The sequence below is a fragment of the Acanthochromis polyacanthus genome, chromosome 8 (genome assembly GCF_021347895.1).
Source record: "Acanthochromis polyacanthus isolate Apoly-LR-REF ecotype Palm Island chromosome 8, KAUST_Apoly_ChrSc, whole genome shotgun sequence".
Classification (NCBI taxonomy): domain Eukaryota; kingdom Metazoa; phylum Chordata; class Actinopteri; family Pomacentridae; genus Acanthochromis; species Acanthochromis polyacanthus.
This window is the reverse complement of record NC_067120.1, coordinates 33,711,863-33,733,867: the sequence shown is the minus strand read 5'-3', so window position 1 is coordinate 33,733,867 and position 22,005 is coordinate 33,711,863. Positions and strand designations below refer to the sequence as shown.

Genomic DNA, 22,005 nt, shown 5'->3' with positions numbered 1-22,005 from the left:
ATCCAAATCTTTTTTTCCGTTTTTGAGTAATGTTGCTGACAGACAGACAGATAAACAAACAGGCGGACAAATGAATGCCAATTGTCACATGACTCCGCCACGCTCCTTGACGGAGTAACAAGTTTGGCAGAGCCAGTCGTTGTGTTAGAGCAGCGGTCTACAACCTGTTTTGCACCACGTACCTGTTTCAAGCAAGACAATTTTCAACCGGCCGGTCATCGTGCACATAACAAATAGTATTTGAATTTTTTATTAAAAAATCTCCAGGGACGTTTGTTCTTTATTCATTTTGGCAGGGTTTTGATTGATGGCTTTATTTAACGGTCAGGCATTAAAACTGACGGAGTCGAGTGCAGGAAACGAGCAGAGATGGCAGTGATGGGACGACGATCTCGTCATTTTTTCAATAAAATATCCTACGGATTGGGCTGTACAGTGGGGTAGTGGTTAGCACTTTTGCCTTGCAGCAAGAAGATCCCCGGTTCGAATCCCGGGGTGGGTCTGGGATCTTTCTGCATGGAGTTTGCATGTTCTCCCTGTGCATGCGTGGGTTTCTGCGGGTACTCCGGCTTCCTCCCACAGTCCAAAAATATGCTGAGGTTAATTGGTTACTCTAAATTGCCCGTAGGTATGAATGTGAGTGTGATTGTTTGTCTGTATATGTAGCCCTGCAACAGACTGGTGACCTGTCCAGGGTGTCCCCTGCCTTCACACGAGTCAGCTGGGATAGGCTCCAGCACCCCCCACGACCCTAGTGAGGATAAAGCGGTGTATAGTAAAATGGATGGATGGATGGATCCTACAGATTCTGCGGGAAACAAAATAAACAACAAAACATTTTTATTCTTTCTGGTGTGTTAGAGGATCCAAAGCATTCAGAAAACAATACAGCTGTCTATAGTGTGTCATCTGAACAGAGAATGTCATATTGTAGGTGATCTTAAACCGTTATAAGCAACACATGGTGATAGAGAACCTGCAGACACTTCATGAAAAACTAACAATGAGGACTGTAAACTAGAGGCTTTGTGTTACCGGTGTCTTCCGGCTCACTATCTATCCGTCTAGAGCTGGATTCAAAAACATCTGCGTTCTGTATGTGATCTAATGATGGTACACAACTTTTATACCTGACAAAGTATACTGGTGACTGGATCTCAGAATGCAGATGCTGCAGAGATAAAGAGGCCAATGGAAGACAAGGAACTGAAGAAAAGCAAAAAGGTGATGGAGAAAGATACTAAAGAAGTACCGGAGAAGAGAAGCCTGTGTGGTCAAAAGGAGGTCTGTACTCATGTGGCACTCAGCGACTCCTCTGTGGACCAAATACTCAAAACCAGATTTCACTCATACATTATGTGCCAGTTACTGATTTTGAGTTTTTTTGCTTCCTTTTTTTTTCTTCCGGTCAACAGTTTCACCAGATGATCTTCGAATGTCTGAAGACTCATCAGTGGACACAAAAGAGCATTGGAATTTAAATGAAGGTGCCAGCAAATGTAAGAATTTTAAAGGAACCTTCATAACCTATATTAGCAGTATGTATGAAAGAGTAAGCTTATAACTTCACTTTTTAGCCTTATAATTTTATTGATGTACACACATTTTTTTTCATCGAGGGTCTCCAAACCCAACAATAACTACTAATTACATCACCTTATTAATTACAGCTATTTTACAACACTTAATCAGAAATACTAACACAATCCACTCAGACTTGATTGTCTTTTTGATTATTACTTAGAAAATAAGTAGGCGTGATCAGAGACTATTCCTCTTTCTTAATGCAGCAGATCAAATCAAAGATGCTGATCAGTTGCATGAGAAGACAGAAAAAGCGAAGAAGTTACACACAGAAAGTCCTCAACCTGTGAGTTTCATGTACTTTTAATCTTCTGATGCAGGATATTATTACAATAATGACAGCAAATATAAAAAACAATCAATAAAACAGCATGTTTTGTGTCACTGGAAAAGTAATTGTACCATTTACTTTGTTACTGGTATTTGAATTATGCTTTACAATCTTACGATAAATACAATGATCGGATGGTCCAAAAAATAAATGTATCTATTGTGGACAGTGTGCCGTTTCTCCGTTTGAAACTAATGTTTTAATGTTAACAGACCTTTTGAGCTCATCCCTCTCCTATGCATCTGCCTCACGAACCTCAAATAATATAGAGAGAACAAATAAGGTGACAGTGGGAAGAAAAAAACTCCCCTTTAACAGGAAGCAGAACAGAACCAGGCAGGGAGAGGGCAGACATCTGCCTCAGACAATCCCAGAAAAAAATGCTTTATGAATCAATTTTGGGGCTATTTATTGGTGGAGCACATCCTGCATCACTGGGATCGGACCCGGTGCTTGTTGCTGGTCCCGATGCCAGCTGAAGAAGCCACAGCCGGCTTAGATGATGCCCTGATAGAGAAACCGGTGAGTTTGACAGCTGTTAGTTGTATTTTCTCAGTAATTTGTTTTAAGACTGCTTAGAAAATTGGGAAGTTCTGCTGTGCTTTTTCACCCTCCGCTGAACTTTTTCGATACCCAACAAAATGCTTGTTTCCTACAGCAGCATAACTTTACTTATTTGCCTCAAACAGCCAAAAATGCGTTAAGTGCTTAATTCTGGTTATTCTCATTATTGGTTTTAGTGTAAGATATGTGTTCAGGTCGAGCAAACTGGAGCATATTTGAAGAGTTAAATGTAAACACGTGAAATGCTCAGTAGTTATTTTGCTGTATTTCCTGTCAAACTTTGTATTTGACTACCCAGACAAAGAATAACAAAGTATGACTACAGCTTGGACCCATCATTCTCATCATTATCCCCCCATGTTCACAGTCCCCTGCTGGAAAAAAGAACAGGAAATCAAAGTCCCTCCATCTCCACTGCCGTGTCAGATAGCAGCAGCAGTCGACACAGCAGGAGAGAAATCTGCCTCCGCCGGACGCCGTCCCTCACATTGTGCTGAATGCCACAGAAAAGTCTGTGTGAGTGTCGCAGAGCTGCTAAAAGGAAGCACTTTGCCTCCACCGGACAAGGTATGGCTCACATTTGCCAGATTTTCCTATTCTTGTACTGTAGTTACTATAATTTCTCCTCAAATTTCCAAAGTGTTGCTTTTCCACTAATCTATCTCCTTTCTTTCTTTGGCCTCCTTAGGTGTTGGATGATCTGGGGTTGGGACCCAGGCGGCCCACCAATCCCTCCTCCCAGCCACCGTCTCTGTTGTTACTTTCCCCAAACACAGAGAACCAGCTTCTGTCAACAGACCTGCTTACTTTCCTGGTTCCTTCAGGGCCGATGAACAGGATGAGGAGAAGAAAGCGTTAGAGGATGTGCAAGCATCAGTCGTGAAGGTAATGATAATATCCCACATTATAACACAGAGATCGATCCTAATTTGAAGAGCAAATAGTACTACAAAGAGTGCAGCTGTGAACAAAGTTTACATACCTTGTAAAGATGGCAATTTTGAGTCTCCAAAACCTCTACAACTTTTAGCTTCCTATAGTGGAATCATGGAAAGACTGCTGCCATGCAAAAGGAAAGCCCTTCCTCTTGAAGCGGCACCTTCAAGGCTCGAGTGAAGTTTGTTTTGATCATATGAACAAAAAAAGACTTTTGGAGGAAAATTCTGAAAGGTGAACACCAAACTACCGGGCAAGCATGGTGGTGGCAGCATTATGCTCTGGAGCTGTTTTGCTCCCAATAAACTGGTGCTTTACAACCATTTAAATGGAATAATAAAGGAGTATTCCTTTCCGTTCTTTAGGAAACCCTAAATCATCACCCAGAAGATTGGGTCTTGGACACATTTGGGTGTTCCGACGCAACAGTGACCCAAAACACAACATCAAAAGCTAAGTCAGGCTTACGATGAAGGCTCTAGACTGGCCTCCCAAGTTCAAACCCCATCGATAACCTGTGAAATGCGCTGGAGAAAGAAATCTGTGTCAGAAAGCCAATAAATTTAGTTACACTGAACTGATTCTGTCAAGAGTTGTGGTCAAAGATATAACCAGAAGCTTGTGGAGCTTGAATTGTCCAAAAGCGTAATTTAGGGTGAAAATAGCCAAAAGGACATTTAACCAAATATTAGAATTGCTGTATGTATATTTTGACCCAGCAGATGTCATCATATTTCCAGGAGATCATAATAAATCTATGAAAGAACCAAAATGCCTTATATTTTATTGTGACAAAAGACTCACGTATTTCAAAGATTTCTTCATAGAAAAATTAGGAGTTATAGGAGTCATTGAAAACCCAATACTCCCATGATATATATGGCCTTTACACGGGGATGGACACTTTTGTCTCCAACTGTACAAGCTAACACTCATCTCCATTACGGACATAGAGTTTTATGATACCAAATTATAACAATTGAATCAAAAGTGCAAATAAACTGATTTTAAAGAAATTGAACATGAAAGACATGAAAGAATGCTGTGTGTTTGTGCACAAAGTATGATGCAACAGCAACCTCTAAAAGTCGCACCAAGGGCACCATAAAGGAGAGTCACTTCCAAGGACAAAGACAAAAAGGGGAGAGAGAGTGAGCGAAGCAAGAGACAAACTTCTGCCAAGACAAAAAGCAAAGGGCTCGGACTGGCCTCGTTCTCCTTCATGTGCCACCTCCACCTCTGACCTGGACCAGCACCAGGGAGACTTAGAGCTGAAGCGCATTCAGAGGCAAGGGTGAAACACACGCTGATTGTTTGCCTTGCTTTGCTGTGGCTGTTTTTACTCACTGTGTCTGTGCATGTATTTGCTTGTAGCCTGACATCATTTCGCTGGATTGTACCTGCCGGCGATGAGGTGGTACTGAAGATCTGGTTCTACTCAGAGTCACCGGGGAAGTTCGAACAGACCTTCAGCTTTGAGCTGCTGGGGACCCAGAGGCGCTACCAGCTCACCTGCAGAGAGTTTGCACCTATCCTTCCATCTGCAAGGACTACACGTCAGTCTGTACTGTTTGATGAAGGAATAGAATAGAATAGAAGTAATTTATTGATCCCCAGGAGGAAATTCAGTTGTTACAGTAGGAAGCAGAAAGAATAATGTGACCACCATGACAAGTACACATAAATAAGCAGATATCTCCAATAAGAAAAGTAAAAATTACAATTCTACTATAAGAAAAACACACTAAAGTACAAAGTGCACAATCAAATGTGAATTATAGTACGAGTAAAATGTTCTAAGTAAAAAATGCACCCTAAATGTCAAATTTCAGTGAAATATACATCCACAAATTGCATAATGCTCCCATTGCCGCATTGAATCCTGTTTTGTCTCTTTATTTTAAATGTTTAGGATTGAATTTTCTAAGTCTCTGGACAATGATCTCTCACTGTAGAGCCACTAGAGTACAGATTAGACAAGATCTAAGTTGATAAAATGCAGATATGCTCATCTGAGTCACTTTCGGTTACAACATTTTAGCTTCGCAATGTTTGTAATTTAAGTCTTGCTAGTTAGCATTTAGCTTAAGCGCAAAGAAAACTGGAGCTCGTGTGGAATGTTATTCATGGATGATGGATACTACTGTTCAAAAGTTTGGGGTCACCCAGATAATTTCATGTTGTCAATGAAAACTCACACTTTTATTCATGTGCTAACATAACTCCACAAGAGTTTTCTAATCATCAATGAGCCTTTCAACACCATTAGATAACACAATGTAGCATTAGAACACAGGAGTGATGGTTGCTGGAAATGTTCCTCTGTACCCCTATGGAGGTATTCATTGAAAATCAGCCGTTTCCAGCTAGAATAGTCATTTACCACACTAACAATGTCTAGACTGGATTTCTGATTAATTTAATGTCTCTTCATTGAAAAAACTGCTTTTATTTTCACAAACAAGAACATTTCTAAATGACCCCAAACTTTTGAACCACAGATAGTGTACATGGATAAAAAACACACGTCTCCATGCAGCAAATCAAATCTCGTACAAACATCAGTGCCTCCTTATAATCCACAAAGAAAACATTCAGTGAGGAAACGTGCATGACACAAGCAGTTCATTGAAGATGTTGGTGTGTTCCATTCCTGCACTCACAGATACAGTATGTTTTTCCACAGGACACTTTTTGCCCTCTGTAAGAAAGGTCACACGTGAAAGAAGGGCTTCAGAGACGTATGTAATCAAACCTGGATACTTCAAATTTGGACCTTTACTCTGTAGCAAGACCAGAGACAGGTGAGTATGATGGCTGTGAATGGTTTAATGTAGCTTTATCAGTCTTTCTATATACAGATTTATTTGTGTCTGTGCAGATACAAAGACAATAGGTACCCAGAGAACATGGAGAAGCTGGTGATTCATAACAACACGGGTCTGGGAGGCTGAAGTCCAGTTCTGTTTCCAGCATGACACTCAGGCCGCCACATTTCTGCTGGACCCTCGAACGTGACCCTGAAGCTGATCAGAAACAGGTACAGCATCACACACAATGCTGTCTGATGAGCTAATACAGCTGCTTGTGCTGATATCAGTACTTGTGAATGTTCCTCCACCCCTCTAGGAGTTCACAGTGTGGGCCTACCCAACAAAAGTGGGACAAATAAAGGACAGCGTAGTTTGTCATATCAAGGACAATCCGGAGCTTGTGGTCATCGAGCTCTCCTGCTGGGGCGTCCGACCAGAGCTGGAGCTGGAAAAAAAGCACTTGCATTTTGATCGGATTTTGCTGTACAGGTTTCAGAAAATATAAAATCCAGACAGGCACGATTAAATGAAGATGTTCTGCATCAGCAACAGCAAAAACAGAGATTATTTCCTAATGCTTGTGCAAACTATCTGTCCTTTACTCTGCTCAACCCACCTTCTTTCATCTTCCTCCCAGGACTGACAGGCGTAGTGTGACGATGCATAATAAGACAGCTCTGCCAGTATCCTGGAGGCTGCAGGGTGTGGAGGAGTTAGGAGACGAGTTCACTGTGCCCCAGGATCACGGCATCATCGCACCCAACTCCTCTTTTCCTTTGAGTTTGCAGTTCAGACCAAGAAGCCACTGCATGTGAAGAAGATCTTACGTCTGGAGGTGGAGTAAAACTTGCACACAAGCCGTAATTGTCAGTAACTGTGAAATATAGCATGAACTGATCTAAACTCAAGATATGTAGGTATGGCAAGTATTGCTTTCTGACACCATTTATCTTCTCCCTTACAGGCTGTTACTGCTGGCGTCCATGATTGCGCCGGTCGGAGAACCGGCCTCACAAACCCTAGAACCAACTCTACAAAAGAGGGAGTTGGCATCCGTGATGAGAGGGTCAATATGGTTAGTAATAACCACTTTCAAAACCCAATCTGAGCCCTCCCCTAACCAGGTGGTTGGGGCTAGTCCTCCTGACCGCGTGTCATTGGACGCCGGCACTGTTTCACAGCCACATAGTCATGTACTTGCTCTTTAATATTACAGAAGGGTTCTTCCTCTTCTTATTTGCCTGAGTCTACTTCTTTTCTTTCTCCATCACTACCAGAACAATCATCATTTTAGCCTTGAGCCAGGGCCAATCGCACATTCAACAGGAATGCCCTTTACATCAGGGGAATGGGGAGGGCCTCCGGAGCAGGTGGGGTCAGATATTAGGGCCTTTTTGGTTAAACCACAATTGGGGACTTCTTCTTTTTGGGACAACTAGGAGCCTCCTTCTTCTTCTTCAGATCTGCCAGAATCAACTTCAATTCTTTCTCCTACACGTTCAGAACCTTCATCGGTTCATTCTCCTTCTCTGAATAAGAATGTTCTAACACAACAAGACCCAATCAGTCCTACTCTTGTTGGGCCTTCCTCTGCAAATAATGATCAATCTAGGATTCATAATTCCCTAAATTATTGATGGATAATCCATCAACTACAACTAACTCAGCCTCCGTTAATGCTGCTGTGGGAGTAGCCCGACAACTCAAATACAACAACTGTTCAGACCAACATGTTGCCACGAACAAATCGTAAATTGCAGGATTGGCACTTTAGACCTAGGAAACCAATTTTGGTCCTCGGTGATTCTAATATAGGCAGAATATCATCATATCGTTATCCTAATTTGCAAATGGACAGTTTATCCGGGGGCCACAGTTTACCACTTTTTGGAAGCTGTGCAAGAAGAGTTTAATCTATCCAACCACCAAGATAGTTATTTTCTCAGTAGGGCATTAACAATAAGGATCAGGATCCTAGACAAACAACAATTAAACAACTTAAATCATTACTCAGGCAGGCAGGGCACACTTTTCCGAACGCGGATATTTATTTTGCGACCATCAACTATCTGTCCATCTGACTGCGATACAACAAGCCAATCTTAAACTTATCAATGAGACCATAGCCGCCCATTTTCCAACCCTTACGGCAATACCTTCACAATTGTTTGAAACAAGATCTGATAATATACATTGGACGCCCTGTAACGGCTCAGAAAATCTTGGACCACTGGTGTCAGCAATTAAATTTACACTAAAAACTATGACCATTCAGTCATCGAACAGAATACACACAACGTTTGGGGGGGATTGCGGACCTGGGCTGGAATTCTTAGTTCTAGTATTCTCAATCTGGCTACTCTTTTTCTCCCACCATTTATCAACAGCAGCTTTTGTAGAGGGGTCTCACATTCATTCCTAAACCTTCTAGATTGGATAAGAGGAACTCCATAGAGATCTGCATGGCTTACACCGACGCATGGCTCTTATTGACCACTTTATTCTAATCCATACAGGCGACAATCTAAATTATTTACACATCAATCTCATTGGGAACCAGATCCTTTTGGTTTAAATCAGTTGACTTCAGGCCACTCTGATGAAAAATAGACGATCTCTGCGACATTTAAGTTCCGATCCAATACAGTGGATAATTTATCACAAAATGAAGACAAGCATCGACCCAGTTGGTAAAAGAATCCAAACATTGTAATTAAAACCAGCCGACAAAGGTTCCAAAATTGTTATTTTTGATCGACAACAATATCTGTTAGAAGCTCAACGACAGTTGGAGCAATGATAGATATTATCAACGGCCTAGATCACTCCATCCAGACGCAAACTCAGATCAAACTCCGGTCAATTGTCCAGACTTATGGACAAGTATATTTCAGCCAAACAGCGAGATTTTTTATCAGGGCCAGTTAATCCTCGACCCCGGTACTTCTGTCTATTACCTAAAATACATAAGGATCCGCAGTCCTGGACTGTACCCTATGAGGTCCCTCCAGGAAGACCCACAGTTTCTGACTGTGGCAGTGCTACTTATCATGTTTCTCAGTACATTGACTATTTTTTGGGACCCCTCTCCACTCAACATCCTAGTTATTTAAAAGAATACTTACCATTTTCTGGATATTATCGGGCCCATGGCTGTCCCCAGTCACGCTTATTTATTCACAATAGATATAGCCTCTATACTAATATCAGCCACCCCTCTGGTTTACAACTTTACGGTCTATTTTTCGGAGGAATATGGATCCTACAAGACCGGATCAACATCTCTTACAGCTCATTTGAACTTTGTTTGAATAATAATGATTTTTTGTTCAATAACCAATTTTATCTTCAGGTTCACGGGACAGCCATGGGCCCAACAGTTTGCACCGTCATACGCAAATCTGTATATGAGTGAGTGGGAGCGAGAGGCTTTAGCCCAAATGCCCCTTGAAACCATCTATTTATTCTCAGGTTTCTTGATGACATATTGACATTTGGCCTTACGAAATTTCAGAATCTCGGCGTTCATAGATATCCTCAATAATCACCATTCCTCAATCAAGGTAAAATACATTATTTGATCCACAACAGATCAATTTTTTGGATGTAACCGTGTCGTTTAAATTCATTAATAATGCCACCAAGGGTTTACAGACAAAAGTCTATTTTAAACCTACAGACATTCATGTGCTACTGCACAAGAAGAGTTATCATCCCAAACATACTTTCCAGGAATTGTGAAATCACAATTGATTCGGTTTTTCCGTATCTGTTCTAACATCGAGGATTTTCATGAAGCCACCTCAACTTTATTTCATAGCTTAAAGTCTAGGGGTTATTCTAAACGTTCGCTTCCGGTACATTAAGGGGACCGTTTTGGCCCAACTCTCTCCCACTCGCTCATTTGACTCTTGATTCTTCTGATCCGGTCCGGGCCCGCAGCCTCCCCTACATATCTACACACACAGATACTTTACGAGGAATCGCAGTCTGGGCCTCAACAATTGATACCCTTTATTGCTACCTATTCACATCAGACTAGTGGCTTACATCGGACAAATTAAACGTAATTTTGCTCCACTTCATTCTCAACATCCCGCTTTCCTCAACTATAGAATCATATCAGCTTACAGGAAAAACAAGAGTCTGAAGGATGTCTTGGTTAGTTCCAAATTTTCAGATCACAGGCCTGTTTCCCCAGTACAATATCAACGACACTTTAGACATAGAAAATTCATTTTTAATCGCATATACTTGGCAAGGAAGCTCTAACTTTTGGTTTTTTACCTTTTACAACCTCCAATGTCATTTATATTATCACATGTACTTTGTGCCAAAAACATTACATAGGGGGAAACAAAACACTCGATTCAGATTCGTGTTGTCACAACATCTCTACAACATCAGGGAGGGACGTCTCCGCACCCCCTTGGTGACACATTTTCAAACTCCACTCATCTACACATCTTATTGTCTCAGGACTTGAACATAATGATTATTGGTCCTCTGCACAGAGGAAGAGAGCGGAGAGACTCTGGATTTATAAACTGGGGACTACCACGCTGGGAGGCCTTAACGACCTTTAGAATGATCGGATTTGGCCGCCCGGCCGGATGCCCCTTGCCCTTTATCATGTTCCCCCACCCCCACCCCCCGTTTTTTTTTGTTTTTTTTGTTGTTTGCTCGGTCTGCCATCTCAGTCGAGATAATATATAGCCTGACCCTTATTTTTATCCTAACTTTAACTCCAGTAACCCTAGCCCCTAATCTTAATTTTACTAATTCTTGTTTTATTTGGGCATCATCTAATTAATTGGTATCTTTTAATAGAACTTCATTAATTCTTTTTCTCGGCTGTTTTTAGCGGGAAAATAGACTTAACCTTTTTTCTTATCATAGTCTTAAATCTAACTCTTTTCGAACCCTAGGGTCATTTACCCTAGTCTTAGTGTATCAACATAATATAGGACTACAAACCCTAGGAGCTGGTATAGCTCAGCGGAGTATACTTCGGACTGGGAAACAAAAGATTTGAGGTTCGAAACTGGGGTACGTGGTCGTAGTCAGTTCATTTGTAAAAGTTCCTGGGACCTCATTGGCTATATGTTAGGAATATCATTGTTAAAAAATAGGTCTTCTGTGTGTATTTTTTATGTCCCCCCTTTTTTTAAACTTTTTCCAAAAAAGGCTTGATTGGCTGACAGGCTGAGTTTCAAACCCTGGTCGCTTGGACTGGAGCCATGGCCCTTCCGACTGAGCTATGCTTCTTTTAAGATGGCAATGAAAATCTGGTTCTCCTTTGAGTTTTTTTTTCTCTCTTCCTTCTTCCCTGTTCATATTTTCCCTCTTTGCAGTTTTCTACCACCATGAGTATAAAGAGCTCCATTATGGCCTTTTGGCCAAATATGAGCATCTTCCACTCTACACTTTGGATCAATAGGCCAGTGCCTTGACTGGTAATTCCAAACCCAAACCCAAACCCTAACCCAACCCATACCTTTTCCCTAATCCTAACCTCACCCCCATCCTAAGCCCTAACCTTAACCTCACCCTTCCCCATCACTAACCCTAACCCCATCCCTTATCCTAACCTAAGTCCAGAACCCTAACCCCAACCCCAATCTTGGACCCTGACCCTAAGTGTAAAAATTCATAGCATAATTATATTATAAACACAAAACTTTAAAAAATACTTACCTTAAAAACACTCATAAAAATCATATTAATACTTACCTTAAAAATACTTACCTTTAAAACATTTACAAAAATCATATAGATACTTACCTTTAAAACACTCACCTTAAAAACAATTATAAAAATCATATAGGTTACGTACCTTTAAAATACTTACCTTAAAAACATTTATAAAAATCATATTGATTCTTACCTTTAAAATACTTACCTTAAAACAATTATTTATACTCAAAAATCAAAAAGATACTACCTTAATAAAATACTTACCTTAAAAATATTTAATTCATATTACAAACATTTAAACTATTAAAAACATATAGAAACCCTATTACTTACCTTTAAATACATCATTTACCATTAAACCCATACTGGATGGTTTATTTCATTTACCGATTCATTCGCCTTTTTATTTTCAATCGCCTTTTTATTTTCCAGGAGGCGTGGCCTAGCAGCCTATATTAAGAGGAGCACAGAGCAGAGCTCATTTGTGATTTTGCTCTCAAGCCGAACAGACCTATCTAGCAGCCATATTTACATGCCCAACAGCTTGATAAAGACCCATTCAGGTCGAAACGTCGCGACTGACATAAGGTTATTTATATATTGGCCACATTTTGTTTTACTTTTAAACAGTTTTACTGTCTTTTTAAAGACAAATTGTTTATTCATTTCTTTTTGATTTTCTTTAAAAATCTATGGAGAAATTCCCACTCCCACTCAACATGAGGGAGAGTGGATCACTGTTACGCCGGGGTAGAGGAGGTTATCCTCACCCACGGCCTTATTACAAACCCCAACCCCAATTGGGCATTCGAGGTTGATGGATGGGGAAGTGACAATAGAAGGATGGCCCGTGCATTCCCCGGCCCCCCTTTCAGGCGGACCAGGGCTAATTCTTTGATCCTAACCCTAACCCAACCCATCGTCACAGCATGTAGATGTGTATCGCTGCACCTGCAACGACGATTTCAAAAAAATCAAAAAAAGAGTTGTTGGGTGCCCAGATAGCTCAGCTGGTTGAGCCGGCATCCGGATGAAACAGGGCCAGTTCTAGGGTTGATTCAGCTCATGGCCCTTTGCTTGCCACGCTTCTCCCTACTTTGGTAAAACTGTGTCGTATTTTTAATTTTTTTCAGATAAGAGTGGCACAGCAGCGGCTCTAGCGCATCACTATGGAGCGGCGTGCCTCAGTGTTGATGCAGTGGTTACAGATGTGCTTCTGAAAGGCACATCACCTGTTAGCCTGAGGCAAGGACAGCTGTATGACCGCGGCTGCTGCAGAGCACGCTCAGAAGAAGGCTGAGAAGGCTGGTAAGCATGATATACTGTGTCCGTAACTGACCTCTTTCTAAATGCTCCTTTGGGTTTTTTGTCTCTGAGTATCTGTTTGGGAAGTCGCAGAAATGTAGAGTTAGGAAGAAGTGGCTGTGATGGACAGTCAGGGTAAGTGGATACGCAGTTTTAACAAGGAGGTAATCACCAACACTGTGTTAGCAGTAAAGGTCTGTGATTGCACTAAGCAGCTCTGTAATTAGACCTTATAAATCTTCTATAATAAGGCAAGACACTGATGCAGATGACCACGATATAAATCTATCCTGAGCTGCTGAAGAAACCACTGAACCAGAACCAGCAGCAGCTCCTGAAGTCTCAGATCCAAATTCAGCTTCTGTTGATACTGTGGAAGGTTTTGCCTAAACACACTGAGGAGAGCTGCCAGTAAAAAGAATCGTCTGGACACTGAAATCCACACGTCGCCCTTTGCCTGGTACATTCACTTATACTCTCTTTGTAGTGGGTGTATTATGTTGCCATTATAGTCCAAATTTGGGAATTGGAAGATTTTTTTGTAAAATTTTTCTGTATAAAGTAACTGTGTAAACCCACAGAATGCATTTTATCTTTGCAAGGAGTATCTCTTTATTATGTCTGGGTACTAGATTTGTAAATAGTTGTTCATACTGTTTAACTTTTTTAATGTAACAGGCCAGTTAATGTGATGCGATTTGACTTCAGGGAGATGATGTGACTGCACTCAGCAGTCTCTTTCCTGAGCAGCTCCTGGTTGATATCCTGGCAGGAAAGATTTCAGGTCAGTTCACACACAGTTTGATTTTAGCAGCATATTTTGTGGCTTACTGCTTAGGCCAAGCCACCAAACCTTACGTATAGAATAATGCAAACAATGCCAAGTTAATTCAAATGCAAGTACTACATGCGTACATCGGAAAAGTCCCAATCAAACAAGCAAGTTTATTATATATACACGACCGACCATTCAAAACTTGGGGTCACCCAGACAATTTCATGCTTCCTTGAAAACTCACACTTTTATTCATGTCCTAACATAACTGCACAAGGGTTTTCTAATCATCAATGAGCCTTTCATCACCATTACTAACACAATGTAGCATTAGAACACAGGAGTGATGGTTGCTGGAAATGTTCCTCTGTACCCCTATGGAGATTTCCATTAGAAATCAGTTGTTTCCAACTAGAACAGCCATTTACCACATTAACAACATCTAGATTGTATTTCTGATTCATTTATTGTTATCTTCATTGTATAAAAATTATTTTCTTTCACAAATAAGGACATTTCAAAGTGACAAAACTTTTGAACAGTGGTGTAGCTTAGTCAAGATATGACTATTATGGACACAAATAAAGCATGCAATAGACAAAATACAAACTATAGCAGAATAAAATATAATTAAATAAATTATTTGACTCAAAAACAATGCAGAAAAGCTAAATGTAGGGTTGGGTTATTAAAACCGTTTGGCTACAACAGAGGAAGAGATTAGAAAAATATAAGCATATAAACTATTAAGAATACTGTAAACATGATTAAAATAGCATCCAAGTTAAATGTAAGTACAGACAGTTTAATCCAGATCATTTGTGATAAAACTGCCTTCTTAGAAACAGTGAGAAAAACAACTGTCTTCATTGAAGTGAAGTTCCAGACTTCCAGCTATTTGTTAGATATGACATGCTGTGTATGTTATATGTCTAGTTCCTAAAAGGCATCTTTTCTTACTTGCTTTCTGTCATTTTCATCCTGTCTGTGCTGAATGATAACAGTTAAACGACTGTCACCGTGGAATAGTGATTGCCGGCCTGCACTCAGTGTACACTCAGTCTGCAGCGAACGCGCTGCAAGTTGTTCTCAGAGCCCTCAACAATCGCAAACACATCTATGCCGTCAACTTATGGCCCGTGCATTCCCCGGCCCCCTTCAGGGTACCAGGGCTAATTCTTTTGATCCTAACCGGCCAGTGCATCCTTCCGTACTCCCTTCTCCATTTCGTCAACCACAAGCCCAACATCGGACATATGCGGACGCTGTCCGTGGAACTCATGCTTCCAGGAGCGAGGCCCGATCGGCTGATCGAGCCAAAAGACATGCTCCATAAATGAGGGTCAACCAAAATCTACCCCCCCACAGGGATAAACCACAATATATTCCCACTGATCAGAAGTTTCGGGTCCTTGCCCGTTTACTTCACAAGACCATCAAAACGGTTCACCATCTGCAAAATGTAAATGGAAGGGAAGAACCCCGCCAAATCTCCCGAATGGTGGAGACCCTAACCACTATGATCAAGCCAGCAGCCCCCTTACCAAAACCAAGATCTCATTTTAGGCAATGCAAAAAATTGGGGCCACAACACCTTAATGATTCCTACGAGACCATTGTGAGGAATCCTTAAAAAAGATCTCAGAGGAACTTCCTCAACACTTGAGCCCTGATTGGAAGGTTGCTTTTGGAGTGGCAAACAAAGTGGGCCAAAAAGAACCTACCACGTCTGTCACAGGAGTGTCATAGACCATGTGGAGGCTTTGGTCACACTCTGTTTGAACCTCATGTTGAACCCATCAAACAGGGTCCTAAAGACCAACTACCAAGGTCCAAAACAGACGTCCTTGACAAACAAGAGACATCACAAATCCAAGTTGTGGAACAGGTTGCAACTGTAACCAAAAAGGGGAAACTTACCAACACCCCATCTGTCCAGTGGATACCCAAAAAGGGGAAATCAGTTCCACAACCTAGACCTCAACAATCACCATTGGATCAGAGGTCCCCACGTCAGATCAAAAATGATCGTGACAAACTTTGACTCCTTGGGACCAGTGGTGGACAAACCTCCACCACTTTTTCCAAAGGACATTCCATTTCGGCCCTTATGCATGGAGACCCCAAAGAGGACTCTCTAGTGGATCTAAATGACCCAATTATTGAAACTTTTTTCAGTCGGGGTGATCCACTCCTCAATCAATCAAAAGTGACCCAAATAGGGTCCTTGACTCCAAAGGAGACCCAAATAGGGTCCATGACTCTAGTACACAAGAGCGAGCCATCCCATAATAAACAAAAGGACTTGAGAAGTGTTTCAGAACTTCTATTTTGGAAGCCCTATTAGGTACGGGATGAGCAAAAATCTCAATTAGAGTATCAGGGTCCTCCCCTATCCCCCTTCCTAACCTAACCCCAATCCAATACCCCTCCCTCCCTCTTCCCATCCTAACGCCAATCCTATCCTATCCCTAATCCTAACCTCACCCCATTCCAAAATCCTAACCCCAACCCCATACCTTTTCCCTAATCCTAACTTCACCCCCATCCTAAGCCCTAACCTTAACCTCACCCTCCCCCATCACTACCCTAACCCATCCCTTATCCTAACCCTAAGTCCAGAACCCTAACCCCAACCCCAATCTTGGACCCTGACCCTAAGTGTAAAATTCATTAGCATAATTATATTATAAACACAAAACTTTAAAAATACTTACCTTAAAACACTCATAAAAATCATATTAATACTTACCTTTAAAAATACTTACCTTAAAACATTTACAAAAATCATATAGATACTTACCTTTAAAACACTCACCTTAAAAACAATTATAAAATCATATAGATACTTACCTTTAAAATACTTACCTTAAAAACATTTATAAAAATCATATTGATACTTACCTTTAAAATACTTACCTTAAAAACAATTATTTTATACTCAAAAATCAAAAAGATACTTACCTTAATAAATACTTACCTTAAAAATATTTAATTCATAATTACAAACATTTAAAAACTATTAAAAACATATAGAAATCCTATTACTTACCTTTAAAATACATCATTTACCATTAAACCCCATACTGGATAGTTTATTTCATTTACCAATTCATTCGCCTTTTTATTTTCAATCGCCTTTTTATTTTCCAGGAGCGTGGCCAAGCAGCCTATATTAAGAGGAGCACAGAGCAGAGCTCATTTGTGATTTTGCTCTCAAGCCGAACAGACCTATCGAGCAAGCCATATTTACATTGCCCAACAGCTTGATAAAGACCATTCAGTCGAAACGTCGCGACTGGGCATAAGTTTATTTATTATTGGCCACATTTTGTTTTACTTTTAAACAGTTTTACTGTCTTTTTAAAGACAAATGTTTATTTCATTCTTTCGATTTTTCTTTAAAAATCTATAGAGAAATTCCCACTCCCACCTCAACATGGAGGCGAGAGTGGATCACTGTACGCCGGGGTAGAGGAGGTTAATCCTCACCCACGGTGGCATTCCGAGGTTTGATGGATGGGGAAGGGACAACAGAAGGATGGCCCCGTCTCTTTATTCAGCGTCTGCGGTACTAGATTTGTAAATAGTTGTTCATACTGTTTAACTTTTTTAATGTAACAGGCCAGTAATGTGATGTGATTTGACTTCAGGGAGATGATGTGAACTGCACTCAGCAGTCTCTTTCCTGAGCAGCTCCTGGTTGATATCCTGGCAGAAAGATTCAGGTCAGTTCACACACAGTTTGATTAGCAGCATATTTTGTTGGCTTACTGCTTAGGCCAAGCCACCAAACCTTACCGTATAGAATTAATGCAAACAATGCCAAGTTAATTCAAATGCAAAGTACTACTGCGTACATCGGAAAAGTCCCAATCAAACAAGCCAAGTTTATTTATATATACACGACCGACCATTCAAAAACTTGGGGTCACCCAGACAATTTCATGCTTTCCTTGAAAACTCACACTTTTATTCATGTCCTAACATAACTGCACAAGGGTTTTCTAATCATCAATGAGCCTTTCATCACCATTAGCTAACACAATGTAGCATTAGAACACAGGAGTGATGGTTGCTGGAAATGTTCCTCTGTAACCCCTATGGAGATATTCCATTAGAAATCAGTTGTTCCAACTAGAACAGCCATTTACCACAATCAACAACATCTAGATTGTATTTCTGATTCATTTATTGTTATCTTCATTGTATAAAAATGATTTTCTTTCACAAATTAAGGACATTTCAAAGTGACAAAAACTTTTGAACAGTGGTGTAGCTTAGTCAAGATATGACTATTATGGACACAAAATAAAGCATGTAATAGACAAAATACAAACTATAGCAGAATAAAATATAATTAAATAAATTATTTGACTCAAAAACAATGCAGAAAAGCTAAATGGTAGGTTGGGGTTATTAAAAACCGTTTGGCTACAACAGAGGGAAGAGATTAGAAAAATATAAGCATATAAAACTATTAAGAATACTGTAAACATGAATAAAATAGATCCAAGTTAAATGTACAGTACAGACAGTTTAATCCAGATCATTTGTGATAAACTGCCTTCTTAGAAACAGTGAGAAAAACAACTGTCTTCATTGAAGTGAAGTTCCCAGACTTCCAGCTATTTGTTAGATATGACATGCTGTGTATGTTATATGTCTAGTTCCTAAAAGGCATCTTTTCTTACTTGCTTTCTTGTCATTTTCATCCTGTCTGTGCTGAATGATAACAGTTAAACGACTGTCACCGTGGAATAGTGATTGCCGGCCTGCACTCAGTGTACACTCAGTCTGCCAGCGAACGCGCTGCAAGTTGTTCTCAGAGCCCTCAACAATCGCAAACACATCTATGCCGTCAACTTATCCGACTCCTACGCCACCCTGAAGGCACGAGAAAGAGCTCAGAGAGAGGCTGAACGTAAACTATGCACCAGCACATACACATGCATTTATTCATATATCAGGTGTACAGAATTCTAAATACTGTCAGTTTTATTTCAACTGTGTGTCTTCCAGATGCTCTGCAGAAGAGCGAGCAGCCAGGGAGCAGCAGAGGATACAGGAGCTGGATGAGGAACAGTTTTGATGCTCTGTCAGAGGAGGAGAAGAGGAGCATCACCCAGCGACACCTGGACGCACTCAAACAGCAGAAACTCAGGTACTGACTGGAAGACGTGTAAAACTCTCTAAATTACACCCGCTTTAGATAGATTGCTCGCTTTAACCTGACCAAACTGTCAAGAACGTACATTGTTTAAGAAGGTCGTCCCTCAAATTGTAATGTTATTGACACCCCAGATGCTACCTCCCACAGAAAACCTGCCCACGAATCAGCCTGATTCTTAGACCCTGTGAGCATTTGCATGGCAGATCTGAAACATCTGAACCTTTAGTACCTAAAATTTTAACTACAGAATATTTAGTGCAAACTCTCTTGGAAAAAAACCCAAAATGACCTTGTCGACAAGCTAAAAGACAACACTTCATGAGCAAAGAATAAACAAATAAATAAAAGCAGTGAAGTCCATGGATGAGTTTGTAGTTTGGAGTAGTTTTATGTTATTTGAGCAGAGTTGTAGGTGAGCTGGTGTGCTCGAGCTGCAGGCGATCAGTGAATGTGTTGGCGTGGATAATTTATATGTTCATAATGTGCACATTCTGAAGCAAACCATTGCACAGAGACTGACATGTTAGTCATTTTAAGGCATGAAATGATTAATTACACAGAAAAAATATATATTTACATAGCATACATATGTTACAGTAATAAATAATAAATCATTTATAAAATGTTAAATTTGCTGCATATAATTGCTAAATAAGGGACCTTACAGTGAAGTATTGCAGAAGTTCCCTCGAGAGTGTAGATTTTGCTCACTAATGCTTATTCAACTGTGGGTTTCCTGAATACATAGCTATTTATTCTAAAGCACTCCATGTACTTAGAAGAGTACGCCTGTTTTTCAGGGAGCAGATGGAGAAAGAGCTGGAAGAAAAAAGGCAACAGGAGGAGATACAGAGGCTGAGAGAAGAAGACTTGAAGAAGAAGAAAAGGTCAGGAAAGAAGGACCACAAAGAAGTAGTGAAGAAGAAGAGCTTCCTGGAGAGAAAACACGTCAGTGTATGAATCCCAGCTCCCCTCTTTTAAATGCATCCTGTGTAAACTGAAATACATGCAAACTCCCATGCATGTCATCCAATTAGTGCTCTTGTTAATTCATTTGTTTCATTTCTGCTGCAGTCATCAGGAACCCCGAATGGACAGAAAATGTCTCTCTGTAACAACTCCAGAGAGTCGCTAGTGGATGCAAAAGAGCATTCTAATTCAAATGAAGGTGCAAGAAACTGTAAAACAAATCACACCATAGAAATTCTTAAATATTTTTAGTAACTTCCTGCAAAATGTAAGTAAGTAAGTAAGTAAATTTTATTTATATAGCACCTTTCACAGACAGAGAGCCACAAGGTGCTTCACAGCATAAATTAAAACAACAATTAAATACACACAAATAGTCAACACTAAAAAAAAAAATGTGAGTAATGAGATAAATAATACAAACTGTAATCTGATCTCTGTTCCTGCAGTGCATGCTGGGAAAGAGGCCGATGATTCACAAAAGCAGACAGAAGAAAACAAAACATTGAATGCAGAATATCCTCGACCTACAAGCAAAGTGGAAAAAGAAAAGGTCAGTTTAGGCAAAAACAGCAGCACAGTAAGCCTCGTTGCATCATGCACAACCTTTTAAAAGTTTGGGGCCACTTAGAAATGTCCTTATTTTTGAAAGAAAAGCAGTTATTTTCAATGACGATGACATTAAATTAATCAATTATCCAGTCTAGACATTGTTAATGTGGTAAATGACTATTCTTGCTGGACATGGCGGATTTTTAACGGAATATCTCCATAGAGGTACAGAGGAACATTTCCAGCAACCATCACTCCTGTGTTCTAATGCTACATTGTGTTAGCTAATGGTGTTGAAAGGCTCCTTGAGGATTAGAAAACCCTTGTGTAACTATGTTAGCACATGAATAAAAGTGTGTTTCATTGGAAAACATGAAATTGTCTGGGTGACCCCAAACTTTTGACTGATAGTGTAAGTGTTAGAATATTCAGGTTAATACCTCCCTGAATAAGTGTGTTTTTAAAAAAAACAGGCCTTAGGAATATATAATACCAAACTTTCAAAACCTAGTTGAAAAAATCACTGGAACATAAACTCTTAATTTATATCCTTACACGTTCTCTACTTATAGGTGTAAAACACACACAAAAATGTTACAAAGTACATAAAACAGACTTTTATACTGCTGCCTGAAATCAGCCAAAGTACAATATAAAGAGAGAGTGCAGTACTCTGCCAAGAATGCTCAGTCGTTGTATCATTTCCAACGGATAAGTCCACAGCGGTGGATGTGTAGTAGGTTCGCAGTCTTGTGATCATCAACAGGCAGCTGACGTAGTGTTCACTTGTTGCCATAGTTACTGTGACGCCGTGCTGCTATCTTGCAATGATACAGAAATGTTGACCAAATCCGCAGATCCAGACTTTAAACTGCATCACTGCCAAAATCTAATCACGTGGTCCTTGAGTCATTTCTGACCTTCCCTGAAAATTTCATCCAAATCTGTTTTTCCGTTTTGAGTAATGTTGCTAACAGACAGACAGATAAACAAACAGGCGGACAAACGAATGCCAATTGTCACATGACTCCGCCACGCTCCTTGACGGAGTAACAAGTTTGGCAGAGCCAGTCGTCGTGTTAGAGCAGCGGTCTACAACCTGTTTTGCACCACGTACCTGTTTCAAGCAAGACAATTTTCAACCGGCCGGTCATCGTGCACATAACAAATAGTATTTGAATTTTTTATTAAAAAATCTCCAGGGACGTTTGTTCTTTATTCATTTTGGCAGGGTTTTGATTGATGGCTTTATTTAACGGTCAGGCATTAAAACTGACGGAGTCGAGTGCAGGAAACGAGCAGAGAC

The 22,005-nt window shown here is 40.3% G+C and overlaps 1 protein-coding gene across 1 annotated transcript in view; it reads left to right on the top strand.

Moving 5' to 3' along the window:
* Window positions 1-22,005, top strand: part of LOC127534963 (hepatoma-derived growth factor-related protein 2-like) — a 49,317-nt gene that overhangs the window by 26,066 nt on the left and 1,246 nt on the right. The window contains exon 8 of the mRNA XM_051951464.1: window positions 1,162-1,284. Coding sequence (XP_051807424.1) covers window positions 1,162-1,284 — 123 coding nt within the window. The remainder of the gene's footprint in view (window positions 1-1,161; window positions 1,285-22,005) is intronic.